The 18,502-nt window shown below is 32.5% G+C and overlaps 1 protein-coding gene across 2 annotated transcripts in view; it reads right to left on the reverse strand.

Moving 5' to 3' along the window:
* The window catches only part of LOC114336198 (nose resistant to fluoxetine protein 6-like), a 151,852-nt gene that overhangs the window by 112,650 nt on the left and 20,700 nt on the right, over positions 1-18,502 (reverse strand). For both annotated transcript variants that reach the window (XM_050645732.1, XM_050645733.1), the window contains exons 3-4: positions 6,149-6,327; positions 1,034-1,197 (exon numbers count right to left, since the gene is read on the reverse strand). In XM_050645732.1, coding sequence (XP_050501689.1) covers positions 1,034-1,197; positions 6,149-6,327 — 343 coding nt within the window. The remainder of the gene's footprint in view (positions 1-1,033; positions 1,198-6,148; positions 6,328-18,502) is intronic.

Consider the following 18,502-nt stretch of genomic DNA (forward strand, 5'->3'; position numbering starts at 1 on the left):
CTAAGTTATTATGAGTTTTTGAAGCGGGAAATTTTGGAAATCTCATTTTTATACAAAACTGAGCATTATTATGTAATAAAAAAAAATGTGCAAGTTCCCCATTTCAAAGCACCATTTATTTGGGAATAAAATTATCGCGTTTTTTTTAAATCAATCAATATCTGTCGAATTTTAAACGATTTGCGGAAAAATAGTATGTTTACCTCGTAGGAAAAGCCACATTCCTGGACTCTGTGTTGCTAAGTCTCGGCTTGCGCCTCGACTTAGCAATCTTCACAGTCGTCCAGGAATGTTAAGCTTTTCCTACCCGGTAAACAATGTACTATTTTTTTAATCTATGGTTCACTTCGGCAAACTTTTAATTCATAGTCAAATTTTATTTTTTTTATAAAAAATTAAGTAATCATGTGGGGAAAAATAAATATAGGATTTTAATTACCTATTTGTCTAATTTGTAAAATTCTTATTAGAGTTTTCAAAAACCGTATACAGGGTGAAATTTTTTTCTAAGACGAAAACTAACTAATTTTTTAAAGCCGGACCTGATTTTTTTTTAGTTTGAATAAATCAGTTGATTTGGTGGTAATAGTGTAACGATTGACCAAAATAAGAGACACATCGATCTTACTGTTCAAAAAGTATGACGAATAAAAATTTCTGTAAAAATTAACAGCTCGCAATTTATATTATTAAACAATGGGAGCAGACACTTTTTAATGGTCATTTGTTATTCCCCATAGAGGCCTGCACACGAGGTAGGAGTATGTACAGTTCTTCATGACTCACCCTGTATGCACTTTTGAAAATGCATTTTCCGCCTACAACAATGCAATTTTCATTGGTTCCTCATGACAATAGGTCAACTTTTTCCTGGAGCTCTCCTGAATCGAATGCAAAAGGTTTCATAACGGGTCTTAACAGGTCTTAACAGGTCTTACTTAAAAGTTAGAGGTGTAGTGTTTACTTTCTAGCGTAATTTTTCAAAAGAATATCCATAATAAACGTGTTTATAAATAAATATATAAATGCTTACATAGTAACAAAAGTTCCAAGAGATATTTCCTTTCCGGTTTCTTTAGTCGTACAAAACTCGTCGATCAATATTGGAGGAAAGTTAGGAATTGCATAATTGGCAATGGTCAAAAGATCGCTAGCAGTACATTCACTTGGTGTACAAGTTGCCAGTCTATAAAATATCTAAAAACAAATATTAGTTTTTACTGAAATTCATACATTAAGTTAGAATAAAACAAGCAATTGGACTTCGTAAGTCCTATGTTTTCACCCATGTGACCAAACGTGGAACATCAAGTCGATATTTGAACTCTTCGTGTAATTTTGCGTCGATTGATATACGATTTCACTAGTTTTGAGTCATTTTTGCCAAACTTCCGGTGATAACTTTTTAACCGGAAATGATATCAAAACCGGAACTAAATATTCGAGCTCGACTTTTTAATACACGATGATTGTACATCCCATGCACTATTTCTGGAATTTAAATGTGGCACTTCAGTAGTTCAGGTTACACATTTTTAACCAGAAGTGATATAAAAACCGGAAGTATATATTTGTTTTCGTCTTACTAAGGCTCATAGGATAATATATTGCTTGTACTATTTCAGGGACTTTAAAACAGTACTTTCAGTTGTAGTTTAACGCTAAAACCGGAAGTCCTAAGTCAAATTTCTCATCTTTAATATCATCCTTGGTTTTCAAGCTTTCAGTCGACCCCTCATTTGTCATTCTATCTGTTTTATTAATGGATAAGTTATATTGGCGGGCACACGGGCAGACAGGCATTACACCGGAAGTATATATTTGTTCTCATCTTGCTAAGGCGTGCCAAATAATATATCGCGTGTACTAGATCGGCGACTTTAAAACAGTAGTTCCTGTTATTGTTATAACTTTAAAACCGGAAGCCCGAGGTCAAATTTTCACCTTAAATACCATCCTTCCGTTATAAACTTTCATTCGACACCTCATTTGTTATTCTACCTGGTATAATGCCGAATGAGTTTTGTTTATGGACAAATAATTCAACGTTTTCACAGTTTTTCAGAATGGGTGTGAAAGCAATATTACCTGAAAGTTATTTACAAGAAATGATTTTGATAGAAATTTTAATTGGATAGAGGAGGCAAAAGGCAAAATAGAAACAAGCATTATAAACAATAATGAACTAATTTGATTAAAGCGAGAACAGTCTCAGATTTCCAAATGGATATTTTCCAAGCAAACCCTTCGTCATCTTCCCCCTGTTATGATAGGCGTATGACTTTTTAACGAAATGTTTATTATACTCCGTTGATGTCGTACCAAAGGATACGAATAAAGCCCCGTTAACATAAGCAAAATGCTCTCGCTCTCAGAATTCCATTTTGTTCATCACTATCGCAATCATCCGGCCCTCGGTAATAATGTAATCTTTCATTCTGCGTTTTTTAGTCCTGTCGCCAGGGGGGGGGGGGGTAAAACGGCCTCCTTAATTCAGATGGACTTACTCAAGTTTTTTTATGTATTTTGGCCCGTAGAACACGAGTTTTTTGGGTAACAGTTGATCCGGATATCGATAAGATTGTTATAAACAAAGAACTTGAGGAATCACATAACAGCGATTTTTCGCAAAACAAAACATTTTTTTTTGTGTTTTTGGGGTCATTCTAAGCAAAAAATGTTCTTACAAGTTTTTTTTGTAGGATGCATAGTTTTCGACAGAAACGCGGTTCAACTTTAAACAAATTGAAAAATTGCAACTTTTTAACTCGAATAACTTTTGATTAAAAAATAAAATAGCAATTCTGCCTACCGCATTTGAAAGTTCAAGACAAATTCTATCGGTTTTGATTATTGTCATTGCTAAAAATTAATTTTTTTATTGTTAAACAAAGCTATAAACACATAGTGCTTGAATGATGTTTTCAATGCAATTCTAATTTAAAATCGAACGAGTAGGCGCGCATACAGACAATTTCTACGTAGATTACGTAAAACGCGTGCATTGGGCACGGGAAACACTATGTAATTATAGCTTTGTTTTTGTTTAACAATAAAAAAAATAATTTTTAGCAATTCAAATAATCAAAACCGATAGAATTTGACTTGAACTTTTAAGTGCAGTAAGCAGAATTGCTATTTTATTTTTTAATCAAAAGTTATTCGGGTTCAAAAATTGCAATTTTTCGATTTTTTTTAAGTTCAACCGCGTTTATCTCGAAAACTATGCATTCTACAAAAAAACTTGTAAGAACATTTTTTCCTTAGAATCACCCGAAAAATACAAAAAATGTTTTGTTTTGCGAGAAATCGCTGTTATGTAATTCCTCAAGTCCTTTGTTTATAACAATCTTATCGACATTTTATTTTTTTTTTATTTATTTATTATTTATACATATGACCTGGCCTCTAGTGACTAATCCAGGTCGTTTTTTCCTGATGGGATTACAGATATGTTTTTTTTATATTTTTACATTTTTTACTCAACTATTAAATCTATTTTTACAATTAACAATTTGCCATAATCTATTAATTACGTTTAACAAACAAATTTAAATAAACAATTTAAAATATTTTTGGTACTATCAACTCCCTTCTAAGTTATAAAGACAGTCCCTCTATTTTCAGAAGAGAGTTGGTAGTTTTTTTTTTTTTTTTAATTTCATGAATTATGTATTGAATTATTATTTTTATTTATTTATTTTATATTGAATTAATATTATTATAATTGTAAATATCTATTTTTGAATTTATATTTTATTTTATTTATTTTAACTTTATCTTACTCAACTTCATCAGGGTTGGATTAGTGGTTGTCTTCTTCTATTATTATAGATTTCTTGTTGTTTTTTAGATATTATTTGTGTGAGATTGTTTAATATTTCAAAATATTCTTCATTTTGTAATATATCTCTTATTTCAATTCTTTCTAATCTTCTTCTCATTTCTCTATGTTCTTCATTTTCTATAGTATTTTCACAATATAACACTATGTTCTGGTGTACCTAGTTCTCCACATTCACAATATGCATCATCTTTTAAGTTAAATCTTTCCAAATATGTTGGGTACGGTCCATGTCCTGTTAAAAAGTGTATTAAACCTTGTTTTGGATTAAAATAATTTGGAATGTTTTCTAATATTGGTATAAAATTGTATAAATGTCTAGATTTTGTTGAATTTTCCCATTCATTTTGTCTTTTTCTATTTATTATTTCTTTTAATTCTCTTTTATTTCTTATATCTAATCCTATTATTTGTATTATTTTTTCATATTTTTCTTTTTTTAGCCAATAATTACATGCTCTTTTTTGTGTTTCTAAATGCATTGGCATTACTCCAGTTAAAACTGTGAGTGCCTGTGTTGCAGTTGTTCCAAATGCTCCCGTCATTCTTACAAGAAATCCTCTCTGAGCTCTATTTAATTTTTCTGCATTTTTTTTATTTATTAATCTATGTGCCCATACACTTGAACCGTACCCTACAATTGATGCAAGTATTGTACTTAGGTATATTCTCATCTGTCGGAACGAAATTCTAAATTCCTTCTGTGCTAGACTAGCAATGCTATGCATGCTTTTTGTTTCCTTTTCACAGAAACAATTCATGTGTTTTGTAAATAATTTTATCGACATTTAAAATAATTTAAATTTTTAAATAAACAAACAATCTTATCGACATCCGGTTCAACTCTTACCCAAAAAATTCGTGTTCTACGGGTTAAAATAGATAAAAAACTTGGGTAAATCCATCAGACTTACGGAGGCCGTTGTACCCCCCTGGCGACAGGACTATTTCCGAGAATTCGAAAAAAATCTTGGTCTAATGCATTTTAAATGCATTAGACCAAGATTTTGCGCCTATCCCCTTTAACTAAAAATTAACGACACCTGATATTGAAAACACCTAATATCAAAATGTGTTCATCCGTGCAATCGATTTTGAAAAGGCTTTTGATGAGGTCCGACAAACAAAATGCTAGAAATATTGGAAACAGCTAGATTGGATGATAAATATTTACGAATAATTACAAATGTATGTATTAACTGATGCTGATGCAGCATCAGTTAATAAAATAGTTATATCCAGAATGATCGCCCATATTGATATAAACTTACGTGCATAGAAATCGGCCCACTTAAAAATTTGGTCATTTTTGATGTCTCATATTTCCTAAAGCTGTTGGCCGATTTAAGTGATTTTTTAAACATGTTATAGCCTGATTCTTTAAACCAAGGTAATAATATTGTTGCTAGACACGTAAATTTTCATTGTATACCGAGTGTACCAATCAAACTGTCTCTCAAAGTTCGCATCACCCCGTGGAATATTATTGTATTTTTATAAAATACTGAAATTAAAACCCAACTATAGCCTCGAGTTTTCTTAACCTTTTTGTTTTTTGATTCATTCGTTTATGTTGGATAATAAAAAGTTAGGTACTTTAACAACTAGACATGTTCTTCATCAATACACTGTGTTTCTAAATAAGTGCGACAAACTTTAAGTGGTAATTCTGCATGAAAAAATAATTACAGTTGGCTTTATAAACGTATCGCTCACTGATTTCTATAGTGGCACAACCGCAAAAATGGAGTTCTGAGATAATTGACCATGAAGTTTCATGACATAATAAAATACCATTCAAAATTACAATTTATGGATAAGAGGTCAAGTGGTAAGGATAAAAGTTGAACAATAACTGTCTGATGAATCAAATATAAAAAGAGGTATAATACAAGGCTGCATATTGTCGCCTTTACTTTTTAACTTGTATTCGGAGGAAATATTTAAGAAAGCCTTAATGGAGATTACTGAAATTATCTCCATGAAGTAACCGTGAACAATATTAGATATGCCGGCGATACCTTAGTGCTTGCTAATTGCGGAGAAGACCTGAAGACCTTCAGAATCTAATGAACAAAATAAAACAGATCTGTGATCAGTATGGATTAAAACTCAACGTTAATAAAACTAAATAGGTATATGATAGGGAGCAAACAAAATTATATACAGGATGACGGTATAAAAGTCTGAGATGCCACACTGGACAGAGTACATGTTACAACTTTTCATTTAAATAGGTGCTTATATCAAATCTGTACCAATATACCCTAGTTTCTTTGTTACAATCTACAAATAAATACTTACACTAATGTTGGACACATCTTTAAAATCTGGTAGTACCAATCCAGCATAACAATATTTCCCCAAAATTTTTATTTCGTCTATAGTTGAATCGATGGCCAAGCACCGATCAAAATCTCCCAGTTCAGTTCTGCCCAAGTCAGTAATGGAAGCATGCGGAAACTTGGCCGAGGCATCCAACACTACAATAACATAGAACAGCTTATACACGTTTCGAAGTTTTTTTCTTTATATTTTTTAGTTATTTACGAGTACAGACGAACTCGCTTACTGGAATAGCCTTCGTGCCAAGCAAAAGTACTCCTACAACCGGGATATTTTAATAACCGATCATTAGTGGCTAGTAGAAACGTTTCGGGACCTCAAATTTCTATTCCTTAAAGCGGGATATTCCTATAACCAGTATTCTAATAAACGGGTTCGACTGTAGTTTGATAAAAGACACCGCAACACTCCTTATGGAAAAGTGGTCCCGGTCAAATTTAACGAAATTTTGGTCAATGATACTTCTTGATCTGTAGATTAAAAAAGTCCATGGAACCTGGGTCTGAATAACTACTATTCTCGAGCTACAGCCTTCTGCATTTATTGGATTCGAGTGCTCGGTTTACGTTAAGTGCACAACACAGTCAAGTGAACGAAAATATTTATTATTAGAAGAATAGAGACTCATTTTCTTCATGCATACTTGCGTCTCGTATATGAATTTGTGGTCAAAAATAGATAACTAGTATTTAAGTCTTTAGGAAACCTCCTAAAAGTCGTCAAAAAACCAAAGAAGTGCGATATAAAATGCGCTATAGTCCATTATTTCACGGTTTTTGCTCTAAATTTTAAAGAACCGCTTGGATTGACATGAAATTTGGCATACGTATAGCTTACATGTCAAAGAAAAAAAGTGATATTGTGCCGATGTGTGCTTTTGCCTTGGGGGTGACTTTCACCCCCTCTTGGGGGTGAAAAAATATATGTCCAAATTAAGTCAGGAAATGGGTAAACTGACTAATTTTAAGTAACTTTTGTTCTATAGGGCTTTTTCGCCAAGTCAACACTTTTCGAGTTATTTGCGAGTGAATATGTTCATTTTTCAACAAAATAACCACATTTTTAGACGGTTTTTCGCAAATAACTCAAAATGTAAGTATATTGTCGAAAAAACGTTCTTAGCAAAAATATAGCCTATAAAAAAGTAAAAAAAAATGGTGTACGCGTTAGGTCTCTGGATCTCGTAGAACCAGAGTTATAGCCAATGAAAAATAGATTTATATTCACCAAATTTCAAATAGAATATTTCGACGTGAAATATCCAAAAAATTAAGCACTTTTTGGGGAAAACCTATTATAACTTTTTTAAAGTGTTTAAAAAAACCTTTATTTTTGTTTTTACAAAAAGTTTCTAGCATTAAATTTAAGCAAGTTACGCTCAAAATAAAGTTGGCCCTTTTGTTTTTGCCAAAAAAATCGGGAAGACCACCCCCTAATTAGCAACTTAAATGAAATTAATAGTGTTCCACAAATTATTTTACTTATGTTGTGTTTATATGATCTGTAAGTTTCATCGATTCAAAGTGCTTATTTTTGAAAAAATTTGGTTTGAAAATAAAATTTTTAAAAATTTTAATTTTGAAAAATATGTTTTTTTTTTCAAAATAACTTAAAAATTGTTAGTGATACCAAAAATCTTGAAAAACAAAAAAAGTCAGATTTTCTTTTCTGAATATCATGTATTTTTTTGTTTTTCTGTTAGACAAAAATTGATTAAGATTGAGTGTTTCTAAATTTGCATACATTCGTGATCAGTGACTTGTTCAATCCCTTTTAACTACAGCCCTCTCAATAATAAGGACTTTGAACCGATGACACTTACAGATCATATAAACAATATATACACGAGTCAAGAAACTTGATTAAGTTCATTAAGATACTAATTAGGGGGTGATTTTCTCGATTTTTTTACCAAAACCAAAAGGACTAACTTTATTTTAAGCGTAACTTGTTTAATTTTGATGCTAGAAATTTTTTTTATAAAACAAAAATGAAGATGTGTTTAAACACTTAAGTTTTAATGAGTTTTCCTCGAAATGTGCTTCATTTTTGGTTATTTCACGTTAAAGTATTCAATTTGGAATTTGACGAATATGAACATATTTTTCATTAGCTATAACGCTGCTTCCGCTAGGTGTAGAGACGTGATATATACACCATTTTTTTTAAATTTTTTACAGGCTATATTTTTGCTAAGAATGTTTTATCGACAAAATACTTACTATTTGAGTTATTTGCGAAAAACCGTCTAAAAGCGTGGTTATTTTGATGAAAAAATGAACATATTCACTGCCAAATAACTCGAAAAGTATTGACTTGGTGAAAAAACTCTATAGAACAAAAGTTACTTAAAATTAGCCAGTTTATCCATTTCCTGACTTTCTTTGGACGAATATTTTTTCACCCCCAAGAGGGGGTGAAAACCACCCCCAGGGCAAAAGCACATATCGGCACAATATCACTTTTTTTCTTTGACTTGTTAGCTATGTGTATGCCAAATTTCATGTCAATCCAAGCGGTTCTTTAAAATTTAGAGGTTTTGCAATATTTTACCGTTAAAGAACGGACTACTACTAGAGCGATGTAAGAATTATCATGTTTTCATGAATGCTTCACAATTAGATATGCAATACCAGCGAAGCTGCAGTTCCGCCTTATCTTTAGAATACTATTGAACAATGGCGGATCTAGGGAGAATGGAGGAAATCATTACATTAGCTGACATGAAATTTGTCCCGCATATCAGATATAAGTGAAGTAGAGAACATGTACCTACTTGATCTCAATACGAAAAAATTAAAGTACCTGGTAGTCAGCAAAGGCTAAATATTGATGTTCTGAAGCTATTTCTTTGGGGAATTTTTGTAATTAACTAATCTAAATGGGAAATAAGCCAAAATTTAACTAAAAAAATGATTTTATTTTGAAAACCACGTCCGATGTGGACGTCAAAACCTTAATAAAATCATTTTTTTAGTTAAATTGTGGCTTACTTTCCATTTATAATAGTTAATTGTTAAATATTAATTACAATTGTCTATGGAAAATTTTTGTGAAAAGTCATCTTCGACTATCTGTACGTTAATATTTTGCCGATTTCGGTTAGATGCATCATATGTCGTGTTAACTAACGACCTATCAGAATACTTAACATTGAAAATATAGAAAATATTCGAACTCTTATGAATCCCAGTTCATCCATATTCTCATCAATTTGAAACTCTTCGTCATTGTCTCTAATTATTTTATCTTGTATGTAACGGTGCCAGTTTAATTTGATATATCTCAATCGTAAGGTCTTTTAGGTATTCTAAGTCGAAAATAGGAAAGATGGCAAAACCATGATTATCAAGCTTTCTCCATTGACCATTTCTTCTAATCAGATTATCAGTCTCAACTCTTTCTTGTACAACATTAGGAATTAATTACCTCTGTAATAATTGTTGAGCAACTTCAGCTGTAGCACCTTCCATTGTACAATATTTTGTACTAAAAAGTCCATCATCACTGGCTCTAGAACCCCTGGTGGACTTCGGCGTGTTCAAAAATCAGCTTCCATTCCTTCATATCCTTCGCCTTGGTTTTCCAATTTCGTACTCTTAACACAGGTAACTAGTCTTCCACCTGGTTCTTAAATCGTACTCTGGGCCTACGTATTTTCCTCACAACATCCGGTCTTTGGTTATAAATGTTTTGTCGGAAGCAGCTCGTTCATTCTCGTTAAAGAACAATTTTTTTCTTTAATTCTGGAGCATGTTACGGGTGGAATTACCCCATTCACCCCTAGATCCGCCACTGTTAAGTAGTATTCTAAAGATAAGGCGGAACTGCAGCTTTGCTGGTACTGCATAACTGCCAAGGATTCATGAAAACATGATAATTCTTACATCGCTCTAGTAGCACATTTTATATCGCACTTCTTTGGTTTTCTGACGACTTTTCGGAGGTTTCCCAAAGACTTAAGTACGATGCATCTATTTTTGATTACAAATTCATATACAAGACGCAAGTAATCATGAAGAAAATGAGTCTCTATTCTTCCAATAATAAATATTTTCGTTCACTTGACCGTAAATTAGTGCACTTAACAGGGGCGTCCCGTCGGGGTAGGCAAGGTAGGCGCCGCCTATCCTCTTCAAATGTAGTACAATAATATAAATTATTAATATAAATTACTTATTTCAAAATTGTAACTTATAAATTTTGACACAATACCTACAATAAAATAGCAAAAATTATCCAAATTATTCTTAAAAATATCCAAAAAATTTTCTCCGTAGTTATAATAATTATTGTACGCTCCTTGTAGTATCAGTAGTACTGTATAAGATTCTATATTCTTCCTTGGTCAGGCACTTGAAAACGTAGCCTGAAATAGAACGACGCCAACACCCAATTGACGTGCGATCTCCCTCTGTTTACGCGAGCAGGCCTGCTGCAGGTCTGCTAGTAGCGACTGTATTCTACGATTTTGAATAGGCGGATAGGCACAGAGTCTTATAGCCGGACCTACAAAATTTTATCAGTTGCTTCTCTTGTGTCTTGTGAAACTGTTTTAAATATTTTTTTTTTATTTTGGCTGTTATTAGTAGGTTAAGTATTGAATAAAACTAGGTAGGACAATTTAAATTTGTTTATGAAAACTGAATAATAAACAGGTAAATTTGAGATCGGTCTATTGAAGGGCATTTTAATTTTATATTAATTTAGTAATAATGCACTAACGACAAATAAATCTGTGAATGGTTATTTGTCAGTCGTCCATTATATTTTTATTGTGTTTCAATACAATTTGGATAATTTAAAGTTAAACTGACGAATTGTGTTATTAGATTATATAGATAATTAAAAATTTAAAGCGAGGTTAATTGTTAACTTATCAATTTATTCGAAGAGTAAATTATTATTTGATACATAAATAAAATAAGTAATATTTGACGTTGTTGAAACGTAGGTGTGTTAGTTTTATTGGTGGAAAAACTTTAGTCATCGAATATGAATATTTTAAACGATGTAATATGCAGTTTGATCGAGACGCCTTTTTCAAGGCGCCAAAATCAAGAAAGATCAGAAATTATTTCAATGGGCCGGCCTTTACCAAATTTAACAATTTTATCCACAGATAAGACAAAAGACAATCGACCATTTTCGAGATTGTTTAAACCAATATGGTATGAAAATCATAAATGGCTAAGCGGAAGTTATTTTAAAAATTCACTTTTCTGTTGGCCTTGTCTGTTGCTCTCAAATTTGAAGCAAAATGTTTGGGTGAGTCAGGGATATTCAGATTTGAAAAATTTATCAACAAAAACACGAATCTTCGAAAGAACATTTAAACAATTGCTTAGGTTTAAAACGGTTAGAAAAAAATAAACAAACTATTGACAGTGCTTTAGCTGGACAAATTTCTCTATCTAATAAGTAAGATATATAATGAAGAAGTTGAAGAAATTGATGTTACAATTCTGTTAGTAAAACAAGAACTTGCATTTCGCGGTCGTGATGAGAGCCATAATTCTTCAAACATGGGTAATTTTAAAGAAATTTTTAATTTAGTAGTTAAACGCGATCAGGAAATCCAGGATCATGTTAAAAAATAGAAGGGGTGTTCACGGGTTTGTCAAAAACAATACAAAATGATTTAATAGATTGCCTTGCCGATTACGTAGAAAATGAAATTTCAACAGAAATTAATGAAAGTCAATTTTTTTTCTATGATACTACTGATATAACCGAAAAATCACAGTGTACTTTAATAATCCGTTTTGTTAACAAAGTTGGTCAGGTAACAGAAAGATTTTTAGGGTTTTTTGATGTTAGCGAGAATAGATCTGCAGACGCTCTATATAGTTTAATTTCAAACGTGCTTGAGCCATATGATTACAAAAATAAATTAATTGCTCAATTTTACGATGGTGCAAGTGTAATGGCTGGCTCTTTAAACGGATTACAATCAAAAATTAAAGTAGATGCTCCAAAAGCAATTTTTACACATTGTTGCGCTCATAGATTACATTTAGTATTGCAAGACGGCTCAAAATGTATTAAAAATTGTAGGATATTTTTTGTCGCCTACCCGAAGTATATGTGTAGCCTACCCGCATACTGAGGTCACGAGCCGCCACTGGCACTTAACGTAAACCGAGCACTTGAGTCCAATAACTTCAGAAGGCTGTAGCTCGAGAATAGTAGTTATTCAGACCCAGGTCCATTGACTGTTTTAATCTACACATCGAGAATTATCATTGACCAAACTTTCGTTAAATTTGACCGGGACCACTTTTCCATAAGGAGTGTTGCGGGCTCCTTTAAAGTCACCAACGTAGTTTAATCCTCTAGCTCTTCTAGCTTTTAACATAATATTTTAATCCTTCAGTGGGCGTGTTTTTAAAACTTCTCTACGAGTGCGTGACTATAGATTTTCCATGAGGGCACGCATCGTGATGTTAACACAATTATCACAATTATTGGTATATATTTAATTATTTTAAGGTAAGGGTTAGTTGCAGTTTACCATAGAGGAGTCACACTCAACCAATAGTGAATGGTCTTAAAATATAAAGGTTAGCTTAAAATATATTGAATAAACAAATAAACAATCCCCGACCAATAAGCGGGTATACTGGCAGATGTAGTGAATATGCCTTAGGAAATAATACCTGAATATGCCTTTGGAGGAATTGTAGAACCATATTGGAAGAGGTAGCAGCTAAAAGTGATTGGAAGAAAAGCGTGAAAAAATAGGGTCGGACTGGTACGATAAGGAATGTGCACAAGTAACATAACAGTGGAAACATAATAGGCAAATACCAGTATGGCAAAGTACGCAAAGAAAAATCTAACAAAATATTCCTTCTAAGACAAGCTTTGGAAAAACATATGAGTATGGAATTTATTGATAATCACTGTTTGCTTGTGGATTTTAGAAGTGCCTATGAAAGTGTAAACAGAATCGCACTATACAAAGCCACAGTAGAATTCAACATCCCTATACACTTAGTGAAATTGGTGAAAGCAACCCTCTCGGCATTCGAGTATAAGGTTAGAGTGCAGAACGGAGTATCAAGAATTTTCCAGGCACGGATAGGACGTCGACAGAGAGATAGCCTATCGTGCCTTATATTCAACATTGCCGTAGAGAAAACTATTAGAGAATCTGGAATAACAACAAGAGGAACCATTATGAATAGCAGTGTACAAACACAAGCGTATGCTGATGACATTAACATCATAATAAGAAGGTGATAAATACTCGTAATATACATGATGTTTGTACATATATTTAAGAAGGAGTAAGAGAGTTCGTATATCTAGGCTCACAAATCAACCAAAGTAATACAATAACTGCAGAAATCAACAGATTTATATATCTAGCAAATAAAGCATGCTATGGATTAAAAAACCAGGGTAATAAGCTAGAAATAGACCATGTTCGGGACACTCAAAGATCCAGGTAGCTGACTACTTTTTTAGTTATTGTATACCTATAGGATGAAAACCTACCTGTTTCCTGCCTAGAGTTCGCGTCCGTTTTTTAATTATTAACAATTTAGTGCAGAAATCGCGATTTTTTCGATTTTTTGCACCCCTTTCTAAAGCTAAATAGTTGACATAAAATTACAAAATTTAATTTTTTAGAACATTAAAAAACCTTTAAAAAGTTAATTTGTTGCTACGCAAACTGCAAAATAAGTGAAAATCGTTATTTGTTAATAACTTTTACTAAAACTACCTTAGAACTTTAGTGTTTCACCTAAAGTTGGGTATTGGGGTACTTAACAAACCCTCAAAATTTGAGATCGATCCATTAATTAGTTTAAGTGTTATTCTAATTGTTTATCCCAGAGACCTTTATTTTGCAATAAGATAAGACAGAAAATAATGAAGATATGGCAATTCTGAGTATGCCAAATGAAAGTAGAAAACTGATACTATCAAAATGTACTAAAAAACGATAAAAATATTTTCTAATATGGTAAAAAATCCTAACGCCAAATTTGTGAAATTTTGTAGTTTAAAAAACATTTTGAATAATTTTAAAAATATTGTCTGTAAAAAAGTCATTTTACAAAGGCTGGTATTTTACACGAATTTTTAAAAATGTAGTTTAACTGGTGACTAGTCGTGATAAGTGAAGGGGCAGCTGGGAGCCGACAAATGCACGAGTTCAAAAACTAAAAACTTAAAACTACTATCGTTTTCTATATCTCGGGATCTACGGAATATATTTTGATCGTTCTTTTTTTAATTCATATGTCATTTTTCTGTACATTACAAATATGTAATTTACAAAACATTGTGTACATTACAAAACTCACCCGAAACTTTGAAGGCCACATATTTTGACGGAAGGAAAGATAAAACCTTCGTTATCGAAAATATTGAAGGCAAGCCCCACAGAAGAACCGCACTCGAAGAGCACGTTTCATTAGATCAAGAGCCAGGCTCCATATTTTAGGTCACCCAATACCCCTTTCTGGATCGGCTTTAAGCATTTGTCAAAGTATTGTGAACTTTTTAGAGAGTTATAGGTATAATCTAGAAGAACTAGTGGTAGTAGGATATGACGGAACTGTGGTAAATACGGGAAGAAAAAATTGTATAATTTTTCAACCAGAGTTAAAGTTAGGCTGTCCTTTACAAAGATTTATCTGTCAGCTTCACGCTAATGAATTGCCTTTACGGCATCTTTTCCAAAAGCTTGACGGTCAAACTTAAAGTCCAAGAGCTTTTGCAAGAACTATAGGAAATCAAATAGTGCATTGCGAAAATATGCCGATTGTAAACTGTGACATTATTGACTGTGAGTTACCAGAAGTAGATTTAATTGACTTAAGTGACGAATATTTGTAAGAAATATTTGTTTCAATTTTGTGTCGCAATTTCTACAGGGGAATGTTCTGTCAATTTATTAAACCAAAGCTCTGGAAAATTGAGTCATTCTCGATGGCTAACGTTGGCGAATCGCATTATACGTCTTTATGTTAGCACTGAAAATCCAACATCAGATTTAAAGGAACTGACCAAATTTATTGTCGCGGTTTATGCTCATTTATGGTTTCATATCAAATGCAATTCATCATGTGTGAACGGTGCAAAGCATGTTTTACAAACAATTAAGCGTAGTCGATACTTAGAGCAAAATTTTAAAAGTTTTATAGATCCTGTAATTCAAAGAAATCCCTATTTTGTATATCCGCAAAATCTTCTGCTATGCATGCTGCATGACACTCGCCCGCATATAAGAGAGCTTGCACTTCGTCGCATTCTCAATGCAAAAACTAAGGCCAACAATGATTCATCTAACATCCGACCTTTTATTATTCCACAAATTAATTTTGAAGCAGATGACTATATTGATCTTATTGATTGACAAAACAAAAAATAACTCGCCCTCCATTGCTTCAAAGTTTCAAAGTAGATGATTTGAAAAATATTATTTCCGGATCTCCTGAGAAAATCATTGACATCGCTACATTTCCCTGTCACATCCAATCTGTAGAGAGAATCGTGAAGCTCGTAACTGAAGTATCTTCTTCGGTTATTGGGTCACAAAAAAGAGACAATTTTATCAAGGAAAAAATTGATTCGCGCAAAGATATGCCAAAATTTGAGTCCAAAAGAGACTACAAACACTAGATAATCAAGATAGAAGGTAGAAAAATAAATATGACATATTTCAAAAATATTTCAATTGTACCTATATCATTTTTAATAATAACATATGTACTTATTACGTAACTTTTCAATTTAAATCATATGTTCGTATTTTATATTTTTTTTCAACCCCCGGTAGAGGGCCGAAGATAATTTTTTTTTGAAAAATCGCAAATAAAGATTAGGTTTGTAATACCAATTGACAACTTTTGCGCACTATTCCAAAACAGTTTATGAAACTTCGATTTTTAGGTCCACCCTAGTGTAGGCGCTATAATTTTATGCTTTACCTGATTTATAGTGAACCTTGTATTGATGTCATCAAAATAAACAGGCTACGGCAGCTAGGCCACTTAGAGAAAATGATCGAGATCGAGCCTTCGAAACACATTTATAATCAAAGAATAGATGGAGAATCCCCCTTCAGTTAAATAAAATATATAGTTATAGAGTTACCAGTTAAAAATATGAACAAAAAAGTAAGTCTCATGCTCAACCAAAGAGTAAGTCTCAAGAACCAAAAAGTAAGTCTCAGCTCATGATATTCTATATAGATTAGTAGAAGAAGTCTTTACTGTAATATTGATGTAATATCTTATATGATAGGTAGAATAGAAGAGGAATATGCTTTACTGTCATTAAAAATTGTACAAGTTTATAGAAAAATCTTACAAAGAGTTAGAGAAAAAAACAATAGCAAATACAATTTATTTATTAAATTACGTAAATCACCAATCGTCCTCTAAATAGAAAAATAATGAAATAAAACAAAAACACTACATATATTGCAAAATTTAAATAAATTGCAAATTGCACAATCTACATTAGGAACTAACTAATATCTAAGCTTAATAAGTTTAAGTTTATGCTGCTGCATATGACACCCAAATATAGATAAAAATACTAGGTATAGTCTCAGATACGATATAAGTAGTATAGTATAGTTGATCCAAAAGATGGCATAACCCAGACATCCAAAGTGAAAGTTATCCTTCAACACCAAATTGTTCTATATGGTCCACACAATGTCCAGAAAAAAGTCACACCATTTTGAGCGTCGGGTTTGGGGGGGAGAGGGGGGAGAAATCGGTAAATTCGTAGTTTTTTAAGTCTTTCGCCAATATTTCTAAAACTATGCGGTTTAGCATAAATAACCCTCTATACAAAATTGTTCTACATTAAATTTAAAATAAAAAAGGCCCTATGCATAATCTTTCTAAAATGAATGGTTCCAAAGTTACGGAGGTAGTATAGTATAACTGGTCCAAAAAAAGGCCTAACCCAAACATCCAAAGTAAAAGTTTTCCTCCAACACCAAAATGTTCTATATGGTTCTAATATTGTTCAGTAAAAAGTTACACCAATTTGAGCGTCCGGTTTGGGAGGGAGATGGGAGAGAAGCCGGTAAATTAGCAGTTTTTTTACGTTTTTCGTCAATATTTCTAAAACTATGCTTTCGCGTAAACAATGTTATATACCAAAATGTTCTACATGAAATTTAAAACAAAAAATATTGGATACATATTTGTTATAAAATCAACGGTTCCAGAGTTACGGAGGGTGAAAAGTCGAGGTTTTCGATACTTTTTATATTTTTTGGGCAATATTTATGATATAACTATACCAAAAACCCAGACATCCAAAGTGAAAGTTATCCTCCAACACCAAATTGTTCTATATGGTCCACATAATGTTCAGAAAAAAGTCACACCATTTTGAGCGTCGGGTTTGGGGGGAGAGGGGGGAGAAATCGGTAAATATAAAAAGTATCGAAAACCTCCACCTTTCACCCTCCGTAACTCTGGAACTGTTGATTTTAGAACAATTATGTATAGAACCTTTTTTGTTTTAAATTTTATGTAGAATATTTTTCTATAGAACATTCCTTACGCTAAAGCGTAGTTTTAGAAATATTGACGAAAAACTTAAAAAAACTACTAATTTACCGATTTCTCCCCCATCTCCCTCCCAAACCGGACGCTCAAAATGGTGTAACTTTTTACTGAACAATATGTGGACCATATAGAACAATTTGGTGTTGAGGAAAACTTTTACTTTGGATGTCTGGGTTAGGCCTTTTTTGGACCAATTATACTATACTACCTCCATAACTTTGGAACCGTTCATTTTAGAAGGATTATGCGTAGGGCCTTTTTTATTTCAAATTTAATGTAGAACAATTTTGTGTAGAGGGTTGTTCACGCTAAACCGCTTAGTTTTAGAAATAATGACGAAAAACGTAAAAAACTAAGAATTTGCAAATTTCTCCCCCCTCTCCCCCCCCCCCAAACCCGACGCTCAAAATGGTGTGACTTTTTTCTGAACATTATGTGGACCATATAGAACAATTTCGTGTTGGAGGATAACTTTCACTTTGGATGTCTGGGTTTGGGTCTGTTTAGGCAATACGTAAAGTATCCTTAACAATAGTAACCTATACTTATTGTACGGTTATAGAGTATATTCCCATAGGTAAGCTGGTTAAGAGTAGATAACGATTTTTCATATGTAATTTAAAGTATTATCTGCATAAATGGCACAAAGAATATTTGCTACGAGAGGTATATGGTTCAAAATGCATACAGTATCACGACTAATAAGTTATGTTCACATACATGTAGAGTACTTACAGTTTTATTCCTTGATGACGTGTCA

This window comes from Diabrotica virgifera, chromosome 3 (genome assembly GCF_917563875.1).
Source record: "Diabrotica virgifera virgifera chromosome 3, PGI_DIABVI_V3a".
NCBI lineage: Eukaryota > Metazoa > Arthropoda > Insecta > Coleoptera > Chrysomelidae > Diabrotica > Diabrotica virgifera.